Raw genomic sequence first — 25425 nt, forward strand, 5'->3', positions numbered from 1 at the left:
AAGCTCGGCTTTTAGAAGGTAATTTTTAGAATAGCAATTTTTTTTGTCTGTTTTAAATATTGGAAGCGTAGGACACTGCTGGTTAATAAGGTCAAGAGAAAGAATCACTCTTCGCTGTTGACCAAGATTTCTTTAATCCCAGCCAAAGCAAAGGTTTCTTTTAAGATGATGTGTGTTGCCTGAGAATGCCCAGAAGGGATGTCAGCATTCACGGAGATGGAGGGGGGAACGTGGGCGAACAGTCTCATGCTCTGACTCTCGTCAGAGCTCCTCAGTCGTTTTTCCTCCAACTCACTTTCTTGGACATTGACCTGCAAGCTCCAGGCTGTGACTAAGGGGCCGCATCTTCCTCCAGCTGCAATTCCAGGGGGCTTCAGGGAGTGGCTGCTGGGGAGCACGCTTAGCAATGAGATGCTCCTACGCGGCAACTTCCAAAAGACAAACAGCTCCCCTATTATTTAAGGCATTCAGGCAAACAGAAAGGGCTTCATTTTGCTGGCACCCAGAAGGAAGAGGACACAAAGCTGTTGCCTCATATCCCAAATAATACGCTTAGTAAAAGTAAAAAGAACTCTCAGCCAAAATTCTAATAATTATCCTCATTCCTCACACTCTTCTTGTTTTCTTCAAGCTGGGGTTGTGTGAACCTCTGTGCTCAGGGTCCACTGAGTCCCCTGTGGATCCCAGCTTGTCCTAGGTGTGCGCCACAGCTAGAACATTCTCGTGGAACAAGAGATTCCTGTGGGCTTCTGCCAATAATGGAAGATATGTGAGGCCAGGAGGAAAAAGTGTTTCCCAGTGTAAAAATTTTCCTCTGCAACAGGGCAAACCAAGTCTTCCTCGACACAGATATGTGACTAGAGACAGCCAGCTCGGGGACACGGGAAACACGAGATGTCCTGGTGCCTGCAGCAGTTTATCCTTAGAGCAGGAGGCCCTGCCTTCCCAGGGATGCCCATGGTTAATCTACAAACACTAGTTGTTTAGAAAAATGGAACATAATTATACAATTATATAACATCTGAAACCCGCAATGAATTATTTTGAAAAATTACAAATACAAAATTCTGTTACTTGATCCTGACATCCAAGTAGTTTTAATTATTCTTGAGGGGGAATATCACACATTGTATACATAGGATTTAAAGATGTTCTCGTGTGCATATGCAAATGTTCCTCACACTTGGGTAGAGCGGTGCTTTTAGCACCTCAGTTTTCACATTAAATACTTCTGCAGCTGAAAAGGGAGTCTAGGATGTGAGTAGAAAATGTGTTCGAAAATCTAAGAGCTACCAGTGTCTTCACTGGCGTGAACATGTGCAAGTCCCTGTAGGTCTGTCAGGGTCTGGTTTTTTATTTCTAAAGCACAAGGCGCTGGTGAGCCATTTCCCCTACTGCTTACACCCTGAGATTCTGCTCAGATGTGTGTTGAGCTATGAGGGAGTGTAGGAAAAAACACAGTCAGTCTCAGCAGAAGAGAATATGCAAGCATGACACTGCTAGGTAAACCTAGCTACCTACAAAGTGCCCTGCAGCAGGTACAGCGGTAAAGTAAAATCAGTTTAGTGCCGTGGTGCTCAAAAGTGAGTACATCAGAATCACCCAGAGGACTTCCAAATCCACTCCTGGGCCCCAGCTCGAGGGTCTCAGATGCCTTTGGTAAGGGCTGGGGTCTCCCTGGGCATATCCACCCAGTCTCCTGGGGGTCTGGGAGCCCCGATAGAAGATACAATTTTCCTTTGAAGATCTTAAGGACATTTACACACGTTTTCCTGTCCAGTCCTGTCCAGGTCTCACTGCTGTTGAGACCATGGTCACAAGTGCTGAACAGAAACACCATAACTTCTTAACCTAAATCAGTTGACATAATGCTGCTAAATTCACAGTAGAATGTATGCATTATAGATGCTTAGATAATTTATACATATGTATAAATTAAATTCCTAGAGGAGCACCCTGTGCAGGTAGGAAACAACTTCAAGGTATATTACTGGCAGGAAAATCACTTCATTGCAATCAGGACATAAATGGGTCAAATGGAAGCCATCTCAGAAACACAGGAGGAAAGATGGTCCCCGCGGGACACACTCACCGGTACGTGTAAGGCCCTCTCTGCTTAACCTTTATGTTGCTGCTGTTCAGCATCACTTCCTCTGGGTTCTGCACATCGAAGATCCAGAACTGTCTGTAAACATCCGTGCCTGTTTTGACCCAATTTTTAAAAGCAATTGTACCTTCTTCCAGGACGACTTCCTACGAAAAAGAAAACACATTTGAGTCATTGCTTTGTGGTATCTACAGGCACCAGGGAGGGTTTGCCCACCGTCTTTAGACAGGCAGGACAGGGAGGCTGGTCTCATGGTTCATGGTCATAAGAACGCATGCAGCCTGGCCGCATGCTCAGAGAAGTCTTTCCGAAACCTATGGCAGCTTGTTGGGTCCACCCTTTATGAAGAGACCCACGTGTGCAAAGGAAGCCAGGAACGTTGAGTTTTCTGGTGATTCCCTGGCGATATTGCAACAGTCAGTAATGTGGTATATTAATCAGCTTCTGTTAAAGTTGTCACCGGGTCAAATCTTGTATCCCTAAGTAGCTATACCGAGAAGGCAAAAACAGAAGAGAGATAAATATAGGAGGATTGGAGGGTTTTTTTTCTTTCTTTTTCTTTTCTTTTCTTTCCTTTCCTTTTCTTCAGAAGTTGGGTGATAGGGGGAGGATTTGTTAAATGAATAAAATAAATCCTATGGATAAAAAGCACAGGATGTTTTTGTAATCCTGACTCACATAGTTTCCAGAATGCTACTATGTTTCACAAACCCATTACTCCATATCTCCAGAAATTACAGCCAATTCATTACCATTTGGTTACTGTTTTTTAAAGCAGTCATGACAAGGAAACGTCTCTTTTTGTGTGTGTGTTTGTGAAATCCACTAAAAATCATAAATACTCTTTGCACTGAAAATAGGCCAGTGGAAAGCATGCCGGTGCGAGCACTTCAAAGCTGCGATTAGCAGCCTGGCCTCTGGCTTCATGAGCTTTGGGACCAAGTGGAAAGTCACAAACCCCCGCGGGTCCCTTTCATTATCGGCAGGGGGAAGCAGTTACCATAGATGCTCTCCTAGGTTCTTTCCCGGCCTTGCCCTCTCTGAGCAGAATGGCTGCATCGCTATAGCAATCAGAGTAAACACAGGAGATTTTCTAGGTCGTTGTGTCTGTACTTAAGCATCTTGGGAGGACTGCCCAGGTCTGAGAGCTCTATCTCACCTAGCACGCAAGAGGAAGGGGAAGAGAGACACTTCACGGAAAATGAGACCAAGCAGACCCACAGATACAGGAACAGCCTGACCTGTTTTTTTGTTCCTGCACCGGGAAGAGCCAATTCGTGGAACCATGGGATCAGGAAGGACAGGGAACATTGTGACATTTTTCCTTAGGGCACACTGGCAGGGGGTAACCATGCAGCTGGCCCACCATGGTGACCATTTAATGGGAGCACAATAATCAGGAGCAAAGTTCCTTCCCCACGTATTACTGGTATACTGGTATACTGGTATTAAAATCTTTCCTCTCTCACCCACTGCACTTGGTCATCGACAGTCAAACCAAGATTTGTACCTTCACGATGTTACATTGCTTAATGCAGAGAATTTCTTGGAGAACAGCTAGGTTATCAAGCTTCAGTGACAAAGACCTGCACTTCTATGATCCATTTGTACTGGCAAACAGTACAAACAGTGATATTCCGATTTCTGTAGCTTTTACCACAACTTGTCCTTGAAAACCTTTTTATTTGTTCCCCAGAATGCTTATTTCCACACTAATGAGTCCAGTTACTAAGACAAAATTACGTAAATTACGAGTTTTCTTCTAACAGTAGAAGCGTGAACACTGCGGTTGACTACATCAGGAATGCCAGCTGGGTTAATTCCTCTACTTTTCGGGTGTATGTGAAAACACACACCGTTATTCACACTCTACACAAAAGTAAGGCTTCATGCAGGCCTATTACTTATCTTGTGTCTCTCAAAATATATATTGTAGTTTATTCTCCAATAAATTCTTAGAGAAAGGAAGAGAGTTTGGGACAGAATGCATCTGACCTAACAGCACGCTGCTAAGTCTCAGGTATGCGCGTCTAACTCCCATTGTAAGTGTGTTATCTCTTTTCCTTTTAATGCCTATAAATCGCTGGATTTCTTACTCAAGATTTTTAATGGAAAATTGAAACTTGTGAGGTAAATACAAATGTAAAGAGTGATCGGGTGTCTAGAGTTAGGCCACCTAATATTTAATGTGTAGAAAATGAATCTAAGTACAATAAATGTCTAAGTCAATGTTATTTGATATTTGTGAAATAGTAAAGAAAAATCAAGGATTTTCACTCTAGTCTTATATATGGTTTCTATAACTTCATGATGTCATAGAAAAAGAAAAAAAATATCAGAGCAGGCAAAAGGATGCTGTTCTTCTGATACTAGTACTGCTATATATGTTAGAGAATCACACAGCTCCTCCAGCACCAAGATCCAGAGCCATAAGTTCTTGATTTCAAAGGAGAAAAATAACACACATCTTCTGTGTATCATTTTAAATTAAGGCGAATTGACTATCAACCTAGTTTGCGAATCCTCTACTACGTTTGAAGTGCAAAGGTGATAATTATATAGGCAGAAAAAGCAGTATAATGCAAGATTCCCTCACCTGGCTGACATATGCATACATATTTGTCCTGCACATTGAGTGTGCAGACTGCATAGCTCCAGTAAGGGCCAGATTCCAACCCTGTAATTCTTGCAGGCTGCTGTGTCCAGCTGGGGCGAAAGCTACTGATGCTGACATTTCCATTCTCCATGCCAATTTGAAGTCTGATGTTTGGAACAGTGATATCTCCTTGATTATCACTGCTGAATGCAAAACACTTCCTCTTCTGCTAAGTGGCATAATTTACCATAATCATTAACTCCCTCTGCACACACTCCTGTGTAGAATGGGGAGAGTACAAACACTGAGAGACCTCGTCTTGCTTCTCTGGGGCTTTGTGAAGCACTGCGGGGCAAAACTGTGCACCATGGAGCTCAGTCTGTGAGTTAGCGTGAACCATATGAACTTTGTACTTTTGAAAGTTAAATCACACTGGGTATTGACGTTTCCATACGGTTTCACTATGTATGAACGCTGATAAATGTGGCCACTTGGAACAGTATCAGCATAGCAGCCATTTAATATTTAGCGATTCGTATTTTGCAAATTCTACCTGCTCCTTAGAGGGCAGACTCTCGCATTTCCCAAGCCCCTGCATACTGCTCATGGTCATCACTGTTTATTCCAATCATGTGCCAATAATTCATGTGGAGTCCTGTGACACTTTTTCTGCTATTGAATCACCTGATGCATTTATTTCCCTTGCATTATAATAAACATCTCCTTAAAAACAGAGGTGTACTGAAAAAGACCTTCAGCCCTGTCCTCTATGGATATAAACATGCTTGTAACTAATCCTGAATAGAACAGTCTCTCTGCAGTTAAAAGACACATAAGCATCACATGGATTTACCAAAAGAAAGACATTGGGGGCTGATGGTTGTGCTAATTAATAATTGGCCTCATCTTGGATTACCATCAACAATTATAATCCAGAATAAGATGTGGTGAGACGCTTTGTAACAGTAAGCTTTAACATGTTTTAGAGACTCCAAAATCTAGCCTTTAAGAATTTATGGAAGAACCTAAAAATGGGAGACTTCTAATTTGGCATGAAAGACAATGCGGAGTTAAGTCGGGGTAGAAGAAGATAGCTACATATACTTACTGCTATTTATTTTTGAGACAGGGTCTCACTATGAAGATCAGGCTGGCCTTTAACCCACGTGGGACCCCAGGCTGACCTCAAAATCACAGTAATAATCTTGCCTCAGCCTCCTATGTGCTGCCATTACAGGCATGGACAATATGCCTGGGTCTCAATATATTCTTAAGTGACATTTGTTTTTGTGGTTATCTGAAAACATATACTGCATTCAAGCCATTGATATATAACCTTATCTGAATTTTTTGTTTCTTGTTCCCATCTTGTATTGTTAATTACAAAATACACTTTAGCATCTTTAACAATTGTTTCTTTTAGAGCCTTGTAGATAACTGGAAAAAGTACAAATTATTTTATTATGCCTAAAAATAATGTAATCTTTTTAAGTTAATATGAATTACTTTGTTCAAATGTGAACTACTCACACAATGATCACCTCAATAAATAATTATTTCAATTAACTTTGTCTAAAGCATGTTTTACAAGTACTGGAAGTACTTTCTCTTCAGGAACAGGTGGATTCAGAAAGCGATATAGTTCAGTGGGGTGTTTACATCACAAGAGCAAGGCTTGAGCCCCAGAACCAAGAAAAAAATCTAGGGAATAGGAGAAGCAAAATGATAGCCTAATTGAATTATGGAATGATCATTTGTCTCTTCACAGGAAAAAACAGAAGCTTTTAACTCACTGATGTTGTATAGGTAATTGGAAAATTGAAATTTATTGCAAAAGCTCTGTGTTATGTAGTATTTAGTGAACAGTTTATGAAGTGATAGGAACAATATCAAGATTTAAGTTATCTTTCTCAAGTGATGGCAGGACTCTGACCTTTCCAAAGTTCTTTGGTGGAGCACATGTGGAGGCAGCCCACACCTTTGACTTGAGTCCACCTAGAAAGGTCGGAGAGACCTGCTGCACTCACACAAACACAGCAGGAGCCAGGCGGATAAAATGGTAGGAAAGCTGTGGGGTCCTGCTTTTCATTTCAGAATCATCACTTATCACGTTCGAACCCTGATTTCTTAATTTCTATCAACCCGAAAACATTTTGTTCTGTCTTTCCTTGAGTTCTTGTTTCCTATAAAAGTTCAAAATTATACACTTTGGTTTTGTTTCTTCGTCTCTTTTTTTTAATTTTATTTTTAAGAGAACAAAGTAAAAATAAAAACGATACAGAGCTTCAAAGCAGGATCATAAGGAATTAACAGAGGTCAATATATTGCATACTGCTCTCTTCAGAGTAGTTGCTCAGATTACAAGATACAGGCATGAAAAATTAATCAATCACTGGAGACGGGGTCTCACAACATGGTGGGCTGGCCTTGAATTCACTAGGCAGCCCAGGCTGGTCTCAAACTCACAGTGATCCTCCTGCCTCAGCCTCCCAAGGGCTGAGATCGCAGGTGAACACCACCACATCTAGCTTATTTCTTAACACAAAACAATTTATTTTCCATTTTGCTTTTAATTTCCCTGTCTCTGATTATGAACAAACCCTCAAAGTAACCGGTCTGTGTCTTCCCTACGTTGAAATTCCCTAGTAAACGAAACTTTTGTAACCTCTACAGCGCTGAGCAAGTGTCTCTGAGGCCTGACTTTGAAATCCAGAGTGATGTCCATGCCTTGCAGCCCGTTTGCCACTTCCTCTGCAGGACGTTGCCCTGGGCAACCCCGCAGGGCGTCTGTCTGTGTTGGTGTTGGCGCCCGCTGCTGCTTTGGTCCTGCACACATGCGCAGTCAGCATTTTCTCTGGCCTTCCCTGGAGTCCCTTTTGTTAGGTGGGGGCCAATGAGGCAAAGACCTTCTGAGCGAGGAGCCATCACTCGTCCATGAGAGTACGTGTCCGACACAGCTCCCTCTCAACCCCGTCTTTGGTCTCCTGGAAGCAGAGGGGCAGAGGTTTGGTCCTGACCCTGCCTCTGTCCAGGAGTGACCCCTTGCCCATTGGCGGCTGGCTTGGATAATCTATAAAATGGGCACATTGATTCTGTCATCTTACAGTTTATGAACATCAAGTGGGTTTTACTTAGGGACCTCTTCGTGAGCACTAAATCAGTGCTGAGCACTGGCTGGGAGCACTCTCTAAAAGCAGCTGTGTTAACATCTTCTGGAAGAACACCCAACCATTCTTTCGAGTGACATCAGCAGTTAAACTTCTGGGTGGCATTTGAGGTGTCTCAGGTCTCACCTTGCATTGCTCTCTCCCAAGCACGCTTGCTAACCCAGTGTCCTCCCGCTGCCTACTTTATCCCACTTCACAGCACTGACCTGCTCTACCACCTCTAACCAGTCCTCGGACCCAACCTCAGAGTCCATTCTGGGCTTCGCACTCCTACACTTCTTCAAAACCCAACCCAAGTCCCTCCTGCTTCTTGAAGGTTCTTGAATCTCAGGGAGAATGCTTGCACCACTCAGCCCTTCTTTCTCTTATTTTCACAACTTAATTCTAAAGTCTCAGGCACTCTCTATTTTCTTTCTTTATATGATATGCTTCTGCCTAGTTGTATCTTACATAACTTGACATGAAAATTCATTTTATAACAAATAAATTTTATTGTATGTTAATCGCTACACCAAAGTCTTTTGTTGTTGTGCTGAGATCAGATCCCACCATGTAGCCCCGAATGGCCTCAAACTCAGGACGATCCTCCTGTTTCAGAGTGAGAAAGATGTGTTTGGACACCTCAAAACTCTTAGGATTAACCATCGTGCACTTGGAGATACATTTTAAAGAATTAACTGAAAATAGGTGCTTGTACTCAAAGACTATTCAAAAAAGAGTCTATGTGTGCTAATGTTGTTACATAAACAAAAAATTAATTGATGAAGACCTAGACAGTGAGCATGGATAATGTCCAAGAAGAAGCCTTTGTCTAAAATAGTGCGCACCGAGAGAGTCTATTTGTTCAGATGAATTTTCCAAAAGCGAAGTTACAATCTGCAGGTTAACATGGATAAGGAAACATCCTCTCCTGCTGGGGATCCAGGTGGGAGGCAGAGACAACAGCAGGAAGAAATCGGGGTTCCCTCTCAGAGCCCCCACAGGCCCCGCTTGTCACCACCATCTGCCCCTGGTCGGCCTCTGCCCGGAACAGCAGGAGTTCCAGGCTAGGGAATTCTGTTTATAGTCCTATGCCTTTAATACATGAAGATGTGTATTATTTATATATGTGCATATAAATATATATTTTGGTTCAGCACACAAGGTTGAAGAGCTGCAGGTTGTTAGCAATAGAAGAGTGAAAAATGATTAATGAGAAGATATGGCAGGCAAATCAGAGAACGATTTACCTTTGATCACCTGCTTTAGCATTTATAGTAAGACAGTTGTTAAAATGGTACAGAAGAATTATTTTTTAGTTTAAATCATTAAGCACTGTGAGCTGAAGAATGACCAGCAAGTCATAACTGCTTGTTCTAAGGAGGCAACTTTGAAATCATTCTTCATTTAAGTTTGCCAATGAAGTCAAAGTTTCAGTAAAGGAGGATGCTGTCTGTCCCAATTCCCAGGAAGAGCTCATGGCGCGGAGCAGAAGGCCCGGCTTTAAGGGAAGCGGAGAGTGAGGTGATGGCTCTCACTCCTCCAGCTCTTCCTCCCTGGGCCGCCCAGTTCTCGGTCCGATCACTGAGCCCAAACAAGGCCTAGAGCTGACCTGGGGCTCAGATTCAGCATTGTGACACTCAGGTCACAACAGTGCTGCTCATCACCCCATGTGTCTGGCAGCTTAGCTTCTGTTTAACCCCCACCCCAAACTCCTGGTGCCACTGGAATTTGCTGTGCCTCGCTCAGGCCACAGCAGATATACCTCCCCTTACTCTGTCTTTTAAAACCTCTGTTGGGTACAAGTTTGCAACACATAATGATTCTATTCCTTGTGATCCGTAATAATTCCATCCATCTCCGTCTATTCTAAGCCGCTGTCATTGTGGTCGTAATGGGTTGGTGCACGTACTTAACATGTGTCAGTTCTTTTTCCGTCTCCTCCCTCCTTCTCTCCTCCTCACTCCGTGTTCTGTCTCCACATTTACAAAAGATCTGCCTTTCAATGTGTCCTGTGACTTTGTTACACTCTGGCCTTCTCATGTGAGATAAACTGTGCAATATTTAAGCTTGTCGGATTCGTGCGTCTCATTTAATTCACCTAATACTCTGCCAGTTAGAACTGCAGGTATCTGAAGTTAGAAAGCGCCAGCGTAGGAGATGGTTTTGTGCAAATTTTGTCTGTTGAATCACTAATTTTGGTTAAAACTACAGTTAATCTGTTGATATATTCTGAGATATATTCTACATCACATATTCCTAAAATCTTTTCCTGAAGTATTTTCTGGGTCAAATATAAACTTTGTAAATAGGGAGTATTTATAAGATAATTAAATTATTAGATATATTATAAACAGCAGTTTTTCAGTTTACCAAAAGTCTCTGCTTCAATGTTAGACTTAATAGTTATTGAACATACTTATATAGGCATGCATACACACACATAAGTGTGGTCACACACTGACACACACATATGATTCTTCTTTCTCAGTATTAACTAAATAACACAGCAACATTTTTTGTCTTTTTGAGACACAGTCTCACTATGCAGTGCAGGATGGCCTTGGGCTCACTGCGTAGCCCAGGCTGGTCTCAAACTCATAACGATCCTCCTGCTTCAGCCTCTCGAATGCTGGGATTACAGGCGTGCACCACCACGCCCAGCTCAACACAGCAACTTTTATAAACATTCTCCTACAGAGAAGTCTTTTTACGTCCCATTGCAAAGCATGTCAACATATTCTCTGTACATAATTTGAAACAGTTACATCTACAGACCTACCTACACCCTATTGATTTTCCAACACTCACTATTCTTATCTAGGACTGCAGTGTGTCCATGTTAAATACACCCTAGACCTGTAGCCTTTCTCACATGGTCAGTTGTCTCTAGAAGTGCAGTGACCCATGATTACCTGTGTGTTGAAGACAAAAATGTGACTGTTTACCACGGACCCTGCGACAGACACCCATCCAGGACAGAGCGGACCGCAGGGTCGGGCAGGCCGCCGCACTGCCCTGCCCACGTACCTTCTTGATGGTGTTCTCCACCATGAGGTCTCCCACTGGCATGAGGACCCCGCCCAGCACAGCCAGCACCGCGCCGATCACCGCCCCGGTGATGAGCCCGCAGTTCCGATTGCAGCCCATGTCTCCCCTGCAGTCTGAGCACCGGGACTGTCAGACTCTCAGCTCTGATTGAGACGTTTTCTGTGTGGTACGGCTCTATCATCACAACAAGATCGTAAATCAGAAGTTGAAATAACAGCACAAAAAGATCAAAGTACAAAGATACTCAAAATCGAAGCAGATCGTTTGGCCAAGTGCCTTTCTAGACTCTCCCATCTCTTGCTCCTGACTGCCTAGGAGTACAGGAAATCGTGGCAGAGAGCGCGTTCCTCCAGAACACTCCTGCTCTTACTTACCTCTCCTCCTGGGATCACTAGCACACTGAAGCTTTCCTGAAGCTTCCTGGGCTATCCCTCCCTCTGTGCCTTCCTTCTGCGAGGATGAGTCCTCGCCTCCTATCTCCTATCTAGCATCTCCACCCAAACACAGCCATGTCCATCCCATCAGGGCTTCTGCAAGCACAGGGCCGGTGCTGGTGGCCTCTCTGCCCCAGTGCTCAGCAAGCGTGATAACAGAGGTTTTGCTTACTCACCAACAAACAGCGAGGTGAGGACGGGCTTCACGAGGAACGAGCCAATGAGTCTCAGGATGAAGCAATCCTTCTAATCATTGGAAATCTACCTGAAAAAACAGACAGCATGAGTAAGTAGGGGAAATCTATTATCTGAAAATGAATACCTAGGACATTATCTGCTATCACCATAGTGATAACTGCTTGAAGAAAATTCCATTTTATGAATGCAGACTTGGTAGCTGAAATGTTTGTCTTAGAAGCAGTATGGAAAATGTTGAACTGAAGTGAATTTCAGTTTTAAATAAAAGTAAAGTGCACTTTATTTTTAATTTCACTGTTAATGAATTTTGGGGAGACTGAGAAAAATTTAAAGAAAATGCATAATGTAGAAGATGATTTGTTTTAACAATAAGTTTGTTATTTCAGTTGTCCTGCTTAACTAGAATATTAATTTTGTTATGCAGAATGATCCAGGCCAATTTTATTAATATCAACTAGTTTTTGGTATTATCTGTTTCACCTGTCTCATCTTACTTGCTGTATCATTATATAGGAGATAATTATTACAGTAAGCTTGAAATAAAAGCATTTATGAATGAATGGATCCTGTAACAATAAAACTAACAGGAGTCTATCACTTCAGATGGATATTGGAAAACACATTCACTTGAGCTGTGTTGATTTCAATATCATTTTTTTAAATGATGGACTTGACCCATTACCAATACAGTCAGAATATGCTTGGTAGCTTAGAAACAAACTTCAAAACAAACATGGCTCAGGGGAACACAGATGCTGAGAGTGAAGGCTGCAGACCACAAAAATGCACCTGAAAACTTGGCCAACATGGCGAGTGAAACGGTAAAAATGACAGTTGATCAGGGTCTCAGTTTTTCCCTGGGCAGTTTTGCTCTAACAGATGTTTTATTCTTAAGATAAATTATAATTGATCTCTATTTGAGGAACATTTCATTTTTTAACTGGCATGGGCAAGAAAAACATAGTAATTAAGACTTGATGTTAACATAGAGAAACCTAAATTACATGAGCTTTTTTCTTGGTAATTTTGTTATTTCTTCTCTGTCACCTTCAAGTGACATTTTCCTTGATCTGCCCCATTACAGTGAGGATATCACAACCATCTACAGAATCATTCATGCTGGGGAACTGATGACTAAGAAGCTTGAATGGTTTCCCAGTGTCACATGTTCATTTTGCAAGTAAAAGGCAAACACAGAAGACAAAAGAAATGATTTATTTTTATGTTTTATTGAGCAAGAAATTGTACATCCTACTGAGCAAGAGGAGCTGACTGTGTATCAATCATCTGCGATCTAGTGGGAGGAGGATTCGCTGCTCTTTGATTCATGTGACACTTTCCCTCCTGTGGCTTTGGCTGGGCTATGAAAATCCAAGAGAACAGGAGTCTTACAGGCTGATAAGGACCAACTACATCAAACGATTTTCTTCGCCAAGTGTGATAAAGTGCCTTAAACTTGTGGTGAGATAATCTTTTAAGCAACCACAGTAATTGCTAAACAGAAAATAATGTCCAGGTATTTTGTGTGTGTCAACCCAATAATCATTTCTGCAGGTGGCATTTGAGGTAGCAGTCAAAATACAGGGGCTCCCTGGAGAGAGCCAGGAACAACAGGAAAATCTCTAAGTTTCTCCATCCCTCAGTTTCCTCATGTGTACCGTGAAAGCTGAGATCAAAGTTTCTAATGTGAAGAGATGAATCAGACCTTTACTTAATTCTTGTACAGAAGGCCAACAGGCTTGCTGAATATCATTATATCACAGTGGCACCAACCTGGAGACACCCTGACTTGGTTCTACCCCAGCTTCTGGCTCTCCCTCCTCACTGTACAGGAAACTTTAGGAAATGTCTGCAGAAAGTGACAGAATCATGAGCCCATTCAAACTAGGGGGCAGGAAATTCTGGGCCCAGCTCTAGTTTAGTGACCATAAAGGGAGTCTGTGCGAGCATGTGTAACTTCAACATGTAGCCATGTCTTTTAGAAAGTTATTTGGTGTCCTGTACATATTTCATTGAAAGCTATTTATTCAATCATCTCCAACTTTTATTTCCAACTTTTGCAGATAGAATACAAAAGATTTAGAAAGCACAGTTATCCTGTGATGAAGTAGCTACAGAGGCCTACATCTGCCCATTTTTACCTTCTATGCTGTAACCTAGTTGTGACTCTCTCTGACCTTTTGTGAAAGCATGCTTTACTCTAGTAACTATGAACTCCAGACTTTCTGCAAGGGGTTACTGCACCCTGAGCTACACACTGTAATGTGCAATCAGCACATCACCTGAGGCAGAAGAGGACCAAAGGATTAGATCTGTGCTGAGCACGCAGACGTTCATGCCCGGCACGTTCCTCTCAGCAGCTCCCTACCTGCCTTTAGACCTGATCCACTCTCATCTTCCTCTATGCTGTTTCCGGATTCCCATAGCATTTTGATATTAGGGCATGCACATTATAGACCTAAAACACTCGGTTTTCTTAACATAGGGTTTTACCTAGTGCTGGTTATTGTATTTGGTAAATTCAGATTAAATTTTATCTGACACTTGTTTGTTGTACATAAGAAATGGACCAAGAATTTCCATCTCTAACAGATACTTGCTGATTAAATTACCCCAGTCTATAAGGCTAAGGACAATCTGAGATACAGCCATCTAGTTAGACTTATGTAGAAAAAGAAGAGAAAATAAAAGGTCACATTTTTATGGTCTCACTAATTACACACCTATCTTGATATTATAGATAGATCAGCTGCCTTTAAGCCAGTTCACGCAGCACTACAAGGGGACCCCTTTGTTAGAATTCCTGAGCACCTTCTAGTACCTTGGGATGGGTTTTTGTTTTCTATCAGGTCAACAGAGTGGTGTTTCTACCATGAACTTCTGAATGAAGCACCCTGCTTGCCTGCATGGGGAACATGGACTAGCTGCAAATCTATCTCTTCTGCAAAGCCTGAGGCCAGCTGAGCAAACAGGCAGAACATTAGCACACTCCCAAGAGAGCCTGCTAATTACTCCCATGCTGGTTAAAGCTGTGTTCCTTGGGAAACCCCACTCAGAAAAGGCACGGCCCAAAGTGACATCTGCTGAGATACGAACTAGGAAATTAGAAAAAGTTCAGATTTCCAGTCTATTGCACCAAAATGAGTGTCATGACCTGTATTAGGGTTACACTGACCAGGGTTATCTACAATTTCTTCTTCTATCTGTAAGCCTTCCTTCTGATTTTGTTTAAGATGGAAAGCCAGACCACACATATCTGTTTCCACTGTGCAAATGGGATTCTTCTGATACATAGATTCCTACCTAAAAAAGCCACGTCACGTGCCACTGAAACCCCAGCGTCACTAAAGGAGTTCTTACTTCAACAGCTTGAATATGGATACAGGAGTCACTTTTAAAAATACATTAAATTCCTTTAGACAGTGTGACCCTACATCATTGCTAGGTGTCCCTAGACATGAGTAAGACATATGTTCAAAGCTAGGCTGGAAGGAATGGGCTTGAAACAATCATTAAAGCCTGGTGGGGTTCATCACATGTGAACAGGAAGCCAACAGGGCAGGCTGCCTTCACGCTGTTCAGAGATAGACTTCTCCCTTCCACTATCTTGATGTACGAAGACCGTTCCCTGAGGGCCTATCTGGCAGAAAAAGGGGCGCGAGCAGAGCCCTGCACACAGCAGCAGCTCAACTCCCTGTCCCCCGCTCAGCTCCCTGAACCCCACAGAACATTTTCCGAGTAATAGATTAGGAGACCACCAGCATCTCATCTTACTGCAGTTCTCAAAACCCTTTGACTCAGTTCTGTGTGCATTTATGTCCTATCTGAATATACACAGGTGAAAACAGTATAAAATGCATATAAAATATGTGTAACAAAACAATTGTACACCTCACTGTACTTACCAGATTTTACTATTAAAGCTTGCTTTTGTGATAATATTAAAAATGCAATAAATAGCTAGTATTACATATATTATATTTCAAATGAAGCCTGCCTTTTAGAGAGTGACAAACTAGGGTTATTATATATCCAAAATAACTATTTAGTTGTTAATTGATATAGGGTTATCTAAAACCATTTTAATCATTGAGTCCTAGACAACAATGTTATTATTTTCTTCATTCCTCACCCAAAATTCTCAGGGAGGTTTATAGTGGTGAAGATTCTGGACTTGAAGTCTGAAAATATGGATTCCCTTCTGGGTCTCTACATGGGAGTGCATGGGTCAGATTTCTCTAGTGTGAGTTTATTGCATCTCAAGTGAGGTTCCAGCGGTTAAATCAAATAGTGCAGGAAAGTTGCCATGATAGAAATGTTGCTTTGAATTGTTATCAAATAGCACATCATGAAATTCTGACTTAACAGCCAATTGTTACTTCAAATGGAGTGCTATTTTTAAAAACTCCAATAAATGGGGCTGGGGATTTAGCTCAGTGGCATCAGCGCCTGCCTTGCAAGTGTGCAGTCATGAGTTCAATCCCTGGTACAGATAAAAAAAGTCCAATAAATGGATACATTTTACACAAATAGCAATGGCTACTTGTAAAACAGTGAAATGAGGTGATATATACAATATATGTACATATGTATGAAACTAAAATCTCATATTAATGGAAATGTAGCCATTACCTTAAAACAAGACCATTTACAAATTCTATCCTATTTTAGTCCAGTGAACTAAAACAATTACAGAATTAGTTCCTTCAGGAAATAGAAAGCAAAATACATACAATTCAAATGAATCTGGATGAATACAGCTAACATTTTCTCAAGAATAAAAATGGCAACAATAATTTCCGAGATAAATTCCGGAGTGTTTGGTACACCCTGCACAATGTCCCCTCCCAGTGTAATTTTAATATTTCTCCCAGGCTTGTTATCTGATGGTTCTATATTTAGTTAGATGTTCTGGTTCAGTAGGACTTTGATTAAAATTTTCTAATTATTTTTTCCTCTCACAAACTCCAAAAGACCAGTGGATTCTCTCCATAGCAAGAATATTTGAAAATTACATTGTTTTCTTGCAGGCCAAGATACTTACAGCAATATTTTCTTTCAATTTCAAAAGTATTTCTGACTTAAAACTACATAGAAAAGGATTGCTATTCCCTAAAAATCTGCACAAAATATCTTCCAATATATTACTTGTTAACCTGAGAAACTTTCCAATTTCTCTAGAAAATTCATATTACTTCTTGGTAGTTATAAACTATAGTAAGTTTATTAAGCCTTTAGGTAATTTATAGAGGAAGAGTTTTCCTCCACTTAAACTCACTATCATCATTTTAGAAATCATTTGTTCATATTTGTGTAAGTGTGAATTGTCAAAAGCATTAATTTTGGTTTATTTTTATTTTATTGCTAAATTTTATACTTCCATTTATTGCATAAAATTTTTTGTATTTGTATAAAACTGACTTACTTTTTTCACTCAAAATAACAATTTTATTATTGTTCATTAAATAAAAATGTTCAAAAAGTACAAGCCCAAAACATATACTGTATTAAATATGTAGACAAAAATCAAGTTTACCCATATTTGTGCAATTCAGGTTGAAAATTAAGCTAAGGATGGTGCAAAGTAATGTCACTGGTGGGCATGACTTTCAAGTCATTTATAAAAACTAATCGCAGTATATTGATCTTCATTGATAATGATCATCATTTTTGACATTAAACAAAATGTACAAATAGCCTGAAAATCAAATGAAAGTTTTGCTAAATTCAAATTGGTTTATCAATCATTTTAAATATGAATGTGATTACAGTAAAACCTAATATCAAGCATGAAGAAGTGAACTGTCATCAGCCAATCAATCCAGGATTAATACCACTTAAACATACAATATAGCAAGAATCACAACGTGGAAAGGAAACTCATTGTAAAAGAAAGCCTAGAAACTTTAAAAAAGTTACTAACTTTTGTTCTCCTAATTATATAAATCCCCAGAAGTATTTACATTTTAATGTCATCTTCCATCAGGCAGCAGATAGAAAGCTCTCCATTTTCCTTAAAGAAAAAAAGTCATACTACTTACCTTTGAGAACACTAAGAAGGAATTCTCAGTCCAGTGCTTTGAACAGATAATTCTGAAGAAGACCAAATGATACTCTGCTGCAAAATCTACCCTGAAATCTTCATTACTTATGTGAGTGAGAGTTTAAATATGCCTTAAAAAAAAAAAAAAAAAAAAAAAAAAACTATAACGTCAAAAGAACGTGTGGTTTGTGGTCACAGGAATTAAAAAAAAAAAAAGACAGAGTCAGACTCAGTCTATTTATAGTCTGGTGAAGACCCATTACCTATATCTGAAATATTCAGCACTGCAGTTTTTGCAGGGCTTTTTTTTTTTTTTTTTTTTGGCCATATTCCCATCCAAGTAAGTCAGAGGTCAGAGAAACAAAAGAAACAGACTCTACTGAGAAGCCTTTATAGATTCCGTTTTCTTAGACAACCACTATTCCAGATGCTGAGCCGCGATGGGTGGGGAGACACAGGAGAGGACCAGGCGCTTTCCGCACTGGCAGGGCTGAGCTGGGGGCACTCAGCCCTGACCTATAAGGTCTAAGGAAAGGGCGCTTTCTACACCACACGGTGCCAGGGGGAGGGTACTTGGAGCTAATAATTTTGAAATCAACCTTGAACTCTGTCCATCCAGAAAAATGAGAAACAGACTGGAATAAAGGAAGTAGCCTATTGTTCTAGCTGGACATTTGTCACTGTCTATCACTTTCTGTTAGCTGTACAGAAGATACACCAGAGCAGAAAAATCCTTCACAAAAATAAAGCCATTATGCTTCTGCAACCAAAAGATGACTTATCGAATAAGAGCTAAGTGGAATTACTATTGAGGATGAACTTTTACTATCGATGTGAATACTTCAGATGAAATTTATGCTTTAATCTGTTTCAAAGAAATTAAATCTTTTACTTCATCACAGCAGAGAATCTTACACTGTGGATCCTACCTGACCCAATTCCTGCAAGGAAATTCTTAGAGTCACACAGGCGAGATCTGCAGAAGTCTGATGTGACACAGACACATGAATCGAGAGACAGGGTGACAGAAAAATACATTGAAAGTCTAAAATAGTTTCACCTCTCCACGTGGTAGAAGCCGTGGTAGGAGAGTTCCTCAGTGTATGAAGGGTTCCCACGGGCCAGGGGCAGACCTGTATCTACCTCCAGGACTATAGAAAACAGCTGGCTACATCAATGGTTCACAAGGGTGGCCTCACCCGCCCAGGAGAGGGAAAGGTAAAATCAGCATTAAATTATGCTAGGAAATCTAAAGAAATACGATGAGCAAAATAACTGTCATGTAACCTGTGCTTGTATATGAAATGAGAAATTAGTAGGAGAAAAAACCAAAAATATTTAGGCTAAAGTATAACTATGCCTCAAAATTAAATATAGTGGAACAGTAAGAAAATAATCAATAACTGCTCTCCAAACCCAACATTCAGTTGATGACTGGTGATGACTAAGTTAAAAAAAAAAAGGGGGGGGGACTGCAAAGTAATACTTAGATAAACTTCACAGGGAAGAAAAAATGTATAATTGAGGATACAGCAAATTTTTAAGACTGAAAAACATTACAGTAGCTCTAGATTGGTGAGAATCTTTGCAGTGAGAAAGAACTAAAAGTGATTTAATAAAATAATTTTAGGAAAGTTTATATAAATCATTTTACCTTGTCATGGGCCTTGGCTTGGAAGATATGGTTTTAAAGTGGTAAACTAGTATCACAAGTTTTAAAGTCCACATAAGCAGCAATGAATTTGAAGCATCCTGTATATACTAAGACAGAAAGGTCTGCTTTTCTAGCGAGCATTAGTCAGAGTGATTTTGTTCAGTCTAATGAATAAACATACCGATGACTCAGACAAGTCCGTGAAAACCCTTCCTTACATCGACACCTTTGTCTTCTGTCCCCCCGTGTCACACACAGCAGCAGCAGCCCTGGGCAGCTGTCTCCCACCTGCTTCTGTCCCTCCTGGTCTCCAGGGATACCCAAGCACGTCTAAGGTATTTGTGTTGCAGAGCAGGGAGGTTTCTAAGAACTGTTATAAAACAGCAGCTCACTTTATAAAACACCACAGAGAAAATAATGCGTCTTTGATGCCTTTCTTTTCCTGGTTTTCTGGTTTTTTTGGATGGAGAACTATCCTGTGCCACTGCCACCCCACTTTGGCATACATCCTACACTTTGAGTGACACAGCACCTTCTGCTAGTGGTTTTAAAGGAACATAAAATAATCCATCTGAACCTAAAGTGAAATGAACACCTCAGATTTGTTTTCAGGAGGGGTGAGCACAGGCTCTGTTCTAAGTTTCTCATCTTTCAAAAAACCAGAGGCTGCTGCTTCTCAAATGAAACCTTGAAATACCTTAAAACATTTTCTTAAGTCTTTGAAGAATCCATAGAATTAAAAATAAGACCATCTTACATTAAATATGTCTTTCAGTTTTAGTAGTGTCATATAATATGTTGAAAAATACATGAGAATATGTAAATATATGCATATTTATATCAGTCATATGTTATACATGTTTATCATATACAAAATAAAATTTCCAGAAACAAATATTTCCCTGAAAGTCTTATAACTTACTTAAATTGATTTGTTTACAGCGTATGTCTGTCAACATACTCAGTGACATTAAAATGCAAACAATAAAATGTGGCAGCCAGACACTCCTTTTCACACAAGGCAGATACCTAATGGGTTCACATTTATTCTAAAAGTCTGATGGCGTTTCTGGTGTCTTCTAATGACGACCACCACATGTTCTGTAAATAAGCATCACTTAACTTCTTCCTCTCCCATCTACTCATTTTATGTCTTTCCTTCTCTGGTTGCTCTGGCTAATGTTTCACAACGCTGTTGAAGAGGAGTGGGGACAGTGGACATCCTTGTCTTGTTCCTGATTTTAAAATGAAAGCTTTCTGTTTTTGGTCATTTAGTATGATGTTGGCTGTGGGTTTGTCACAGATGGGTATTGTCAGATTAATGACCATCCATTCCAACATCCTGCGGGCTTAATTATTTATTTTTTGTGAATGGGTGTTGGTCTTTGTCAAAGCTTTTTCTGTGTCTATTGAGATGATCACATGATTTTTGCCCTTGGTCCCCCTCACATAGTATATTTACCTGTTGATTTGCATGTGTTGAACCACCCTTCATCCCTGGGAGGAAACCCCACTTGCCCGTGGTGTACCATCTCCTTGATGGTTTGTTTCACCCTGTTTACGAGTATCTCGTTGAGGATTTTTGTGTCTGTGCTCACTAGGGAGCTTGACCAGCAGTTCTCTTTTTGGTTGGCTCCTGCTCTAATTTTGATATCAGGACAATACTTGCTCCAGGACTGGCTGGGAGTATTGCTTCCCTTTCAGTTTCCTTAAAGAGTCTAAGGTGTCGTGGCATTAGATCTTTAAATTTCTTGTAGAATTCAGCAGTGAATTCATCAAAACCTGGATTTTTTTTGCTGGTGAGTTTTTAATTACATCTTAAATTTCATTGACTGATACTAGGTTATTTATAACTTTTGTAACTTCCTGATTCAGCTTTGGTAATTCATATATACCTGGGAGTCCGTCCATTGATATAGGCTATATCAGACTCAGTTATAAAAAGAAGGATACCCCTGAGACATTTCTAGGTAACTGGTTGCACCTTGAGACCATAACCTTAAGCGAAATGAATCAGACACACATTTGTTACTATCAAATTATTTCTCTGGTATGAGAAAGTAAAAGTGTACATAAGGACCATCCTGTATATCAGGATATTGTGAACTAGGAAGCAGAGAGGGACTAAGGGGCGGGGAGGGGGAAAGGGAGGAAGGGAAAGAAAAAACCAGTGACAAAGAAGGGAGAAGTGGAAAGGAAGTTCTGTAAACAAGCAGGGGAAATGGGGAAGGGAATAAGTAAGAAGAACCCAGATACATCAGTCACAGGCACTGATTTCCTAGGATAAGTGTGTTCGCTGTGTACACCTAAAATGTACCAACAAATTTAACTTTTTTTAAAGGAGTAACCCCATAGAAATGATAAAAATTCTGCGTGGTTTCACTTACACGTGACCCCTAAAACAATTGAACCCACAAGGCAGAGCGGAGTGGGGGTCCCCGGGGCGGAGGCCCAGCAGGGTCAGGGTGGGATGGTGCGAGCTTCTGCGTACGCAGGTATAAGAGGTCTGAGATCCACGGCAACAACATGGTGGCTATGGTGAACAGTGAATACTGTGTCCTTCAGAATCGCTAAGAAAATAGATTTCAAATGTTCTCACCACAAAAACAAGATGATGGGTGTGCTAATCTCTTATTAACAGCTGATTCAATCATTCCAGATTTTCATGTAATAATCATTCCACAATGTAATATTATATTGCACCCCACAATATCCTCAATTATAATTTTTCAATGTTCAATCAATAAACTAATCAAATTGGAAAAAGCAATAAAATATCGAAAGTCTTCAGTGGTCCCACATGTGGCTGTGATACCTTGTTCCCTGCTAGGATGAAAGAGATCTCAACCTCATCAGTGGAGAAGGGCAAAAATCTCCACACGTAAACTTGAGAGAGAGAAGTGTGCCCCAGCAGTGAGACCAGTTTAGCCTGGCCCTGGTGCAGCAGAGCAGAGCTGGTCCCGCGGAGCCCTGACAAGTGCGGGCCACAGGTACAGCGCAGAGCTCTCAGGTGCGCCGAGAGCGCACCCTCCTTCCAGAGCCCTAGAGCTGCTCCGGCTGTCCCTGCTTGCCCAGCAGCGATCCAGGACCTGCCACTTCTTTACCGCCACTCTGCCCTCCCAGGGGCAGCTTTTCTCTTTGTTCTGAGGGTACGGATTCTGCACGCATCAACAGGTGAAGGTAGGCGTTTTATTCACCCTCAGATGACCACACATCTGGCTACTGCTGTTGCATCTCTGCAGGCTTTGCATCCTCAGAGAGGAGGGGACACACGTGCAAAGCTGACCGCTGTGCAGAAAGGCTCCCCTCCTAAGCATGACATTCATTCTACCAAGCCGCATGCAGAAGGCTTGGCACAGACTCTTCCATGTACACTAAGGACTAGAAATCTTTCCTGGACATGATCCACGATGGTGCTTAGGCCTGATTCCCTCTCACTGTCGGCAACTCCTCAGGGAACACTGGGCAATCACAGGAAGGTGGGGAAAGGCTAAAAGGGAGTAAAATTTAAGGTGAAATAGAAACAGGAAAATCACATTGCAGGCAAGCCTCAGTGGAAAGACATTAAATCCTGTCTGTGTCAAGTTCTATTCCAAAAAATGGTTTCATCATACACTTTCAGTAAGGACCTCTCTCTTTGACAAGTTTTTCTCTTGTAATGTTTTCTTCTTTTCTTCCTTGTTTACGCCACATTCATTGGTTCTTGATTTTTGCTATTTGATGTTTCTCTTTTATGCCTTAATTTTCTTTCAAAATGACACATGATTTCAGGTGTCATATAAATTCTTAAGTATGATAAATTTACAGTGCAGTTTCACATACAAAAGCACAAGTATCCCTAAATTAGAATAAATCATGCACTTGCACGGTTTGGGGGTTGGAGTGTGCTGCTTTTAGGGGCACCACCAGCATTCAACACACCATCACGAGTCCCTCAATATCATCAGGACTGTGGTCTCAGGGTGCAGCCATACACCTAGCAATGTCCCAAGCTCATCTGTCATTGTCACTGAGTAGTCATCAAGTCTAAAACCCCACGTCTTTTTTGTCCTTTCATAGGTTGATGGGCATTTGGGCTCTCTCTGAGTTTTAGCTACTACAAACTGTGCTTCTGTGAACATGGGTGTGCATATGTCACTGTGATGTGATGCTTTTTATTCTTTTGGGAAATACCCAGAAGGGGAATAGCTGGTCAAATGGAACCTCTAGGTCTAGTTTTCTGAGGAATCTGCACACTGGTTTCCACAGTGGTCGCACCAGTCTACATTCCCAGCAACAGTGGAGAAGGCTCCTTTTTCCCCACAGCCCCTCCCGCACTTGTTGTTAGTCGCTTTCTTTATGACAACCATTCTGTCTGGAATCTGTGTTGTTTTAATTTGCATCTCTCAAATGATCAATGACGTTGAACAGTTTTTTCATGTATTAATTTGTCATTTGTGCTTCTTCACTTGGGAAGTATGTATTTATTTCAGATGCCCATTTTTGGATTGCATCTTTCAATCTGGAGTTATCATTTTTTTTAGTTCTTTGTGTATTCTAGATACTAGCCTTTGGTATGAAGCATAGCCAGTAGAGTTTTTTCCCACTCTGTGGGTTGTCTCTTCACTCTGTTGATATTTTCCTTTGCTGTGCAAAAACTGTTTACTAAGATGAGACAGGGTGTGGATTCCTTGTAATATTTCCAGTGGAATCAGGGTTTTGTTCATCATATTTACCTACACCTGTATCTTCACAAGTCCTACTTATTTTCTCTCCCAGAAGATCTAATATTTCTGTTTTAATATTTAGATCTTCAATATATTTTAATTTTAGTTGAATTCATGATGAGAGACATGGTTCTAGTTTGAGTCTTCAGAGTATAAAGCCACTTTTTCCAGCATCATTGATTTAAGAAGCTGTCTTTCTTCCAGTGAAAATGTTTGCCCCTTTGTAGAAGATAAAGTATGTTTAGAGTTGTTTTGGCATCTTATTATCTGTTCCTTCAATCTCTGGTTCTGTTTTATTTTCAGTGCCATGCTGCTTTAATCACAAGAGCTTTGTAATATAGTTTAAGCCAGGGATTTGTGATGCTTCTGCTTTGCCTTTGTTGCCCAGAATAACTTGCTATTCTAGGTTTCTTCTAGTTCCAAATGAATTTTAGAATTGTTTTCTCTAATTCTGTGAAATATTCTATTGGTATTTTGATTGGGATTGGATAAAATCTGTATAACAATTGTGAGAGTATGGTCATTTTCACTATGTTAGGTCTTCCTACCCAAGAGCCAGGGGGTATCTTTCCATTTCCTGATATCCTGTTCTATCTCCTTTTTCAGGGTACCATACATTTCAATGTAAAGATCTTTTACTTGCTTTGTTAGATTGATTCCTAAATATTTCATTTTTTTTGATGCTATTGTGAAAAGTTCAATTCTAACACTTTATCTTAGGTGAGTTTGTTATTTGTATACAGGAAGACTATTGATTATTAAAAAAACATTTCAGGCAAATTTAAACCTTATTCTGTCACTTACTTTTTCTGTATCAACCATATATACACTAGCAAAAGAGTGGAATCAAAAAGTGAAGGCTCAATTTGAGTCATTTATTGAGCTTTCTCTGCTTTTTCTGGCCATGGTTTTTGGGTTAGTGGGCGAATACTGTGGTGAAATTTTTCCTTTGGAGTGTTGTGGTGCAAATGCATCACTTGGAAACCTTTTCTTTCCATGATACAGAACCACCATTAAAAACATCAGTGTTTCACCCAATCTTAATCAAATCCCAGAAGTCTGAAATTAAAACTAGAAGCAGGCAATGCTCTTTTAAGAAGGATACAATATATGAACAGTAAGGTAGATTCTGAAGAATTTGCTTTAGTTTGCAAAGGTAAGACCCAATGAATGCGTCTCTGCTGACTAAATCCTTTGGAAGAGACACTTTAATATGCTCAGGAGTTTCCTAAGGGAAAATTGCAAGCTCTGCTCCAGATTCGACCCCCAAAACTCAGTCAGTGAAAAGCACCCGCAGCCCAGGAACCTCCGGAGGGTCCCAGGGATGCCTTTAACACTGCCAAGCAGAGAGTCTGAAGTTGTTTCTGCCCTCTGCCGCACCCATCTTAGCAGGACACAGCCGCTAAAGCTGCCAGGATTTTACCAAGTGTTTCCCTTTACTCAGTGGCTTGGGGTGTGCAAGGCCACACATTTTCCTGGGTGACTCACAG

The 25425-nt window shown here is 40.7% G+C and overlaps 1 protein-coding gene across 5 annotated transcripts in view; it reads right to left on the reverse strand.

Annotated features, from left to right (window-relative positions):
* Cd36 (CD36 molecule (CD36 blood group)) overlaps window positions 1-25425 on the reverse strand; it is a 67488-nt gene that overhangs the window by 14876 nt on the left and 27187 nt on the right. For 3 of the 5 annotated variants that reach the window (XM_003469814.5, XM_063237558.1, XM_013152446.3), the window contains 3 exons: window positions 11511-11599; window positions 10880-11074; window positions 2093-2253 (listed from right to left, as the gene is read on the reverse strand). In XM_003469814.5, coding sequence (XP_003469862.1) covers window positions 2093-2253; window positions 10880-10999 — 281 coding nt within the window. In that variant the 5' untranslated portion in view covers window positions 11000-11074; window positions 11511-11599. Of the gene's footprint in view, window positions 1-2092; window positions 2254-10879; window positions 11075-11510; window positions 11600-17573; window positions 17728-25425 lie in introns of those variants that run through there. The other 2 variants (XM_013152445.2, XM_013152447.3) reach the window with 2 other exon arrangements.

Source organism: Cavia porcellus, unplaced genomic scaffold, assembly GCF_034190915.1.
Source record: "Cavia porcellus strain 051 isolate PalLab524CR breed Dunkin Hartley unplaced genomic scaffold, mCavPor4.1 scaffold_2, whole genome shotgun sequence".
Taxonomy (NCBI): domain Eukaryota; kingdom Metazoa; phylum Chordata; class Mammalia; order Rodentia; family Caviidae; genus Cavia; species Cavia porcellus.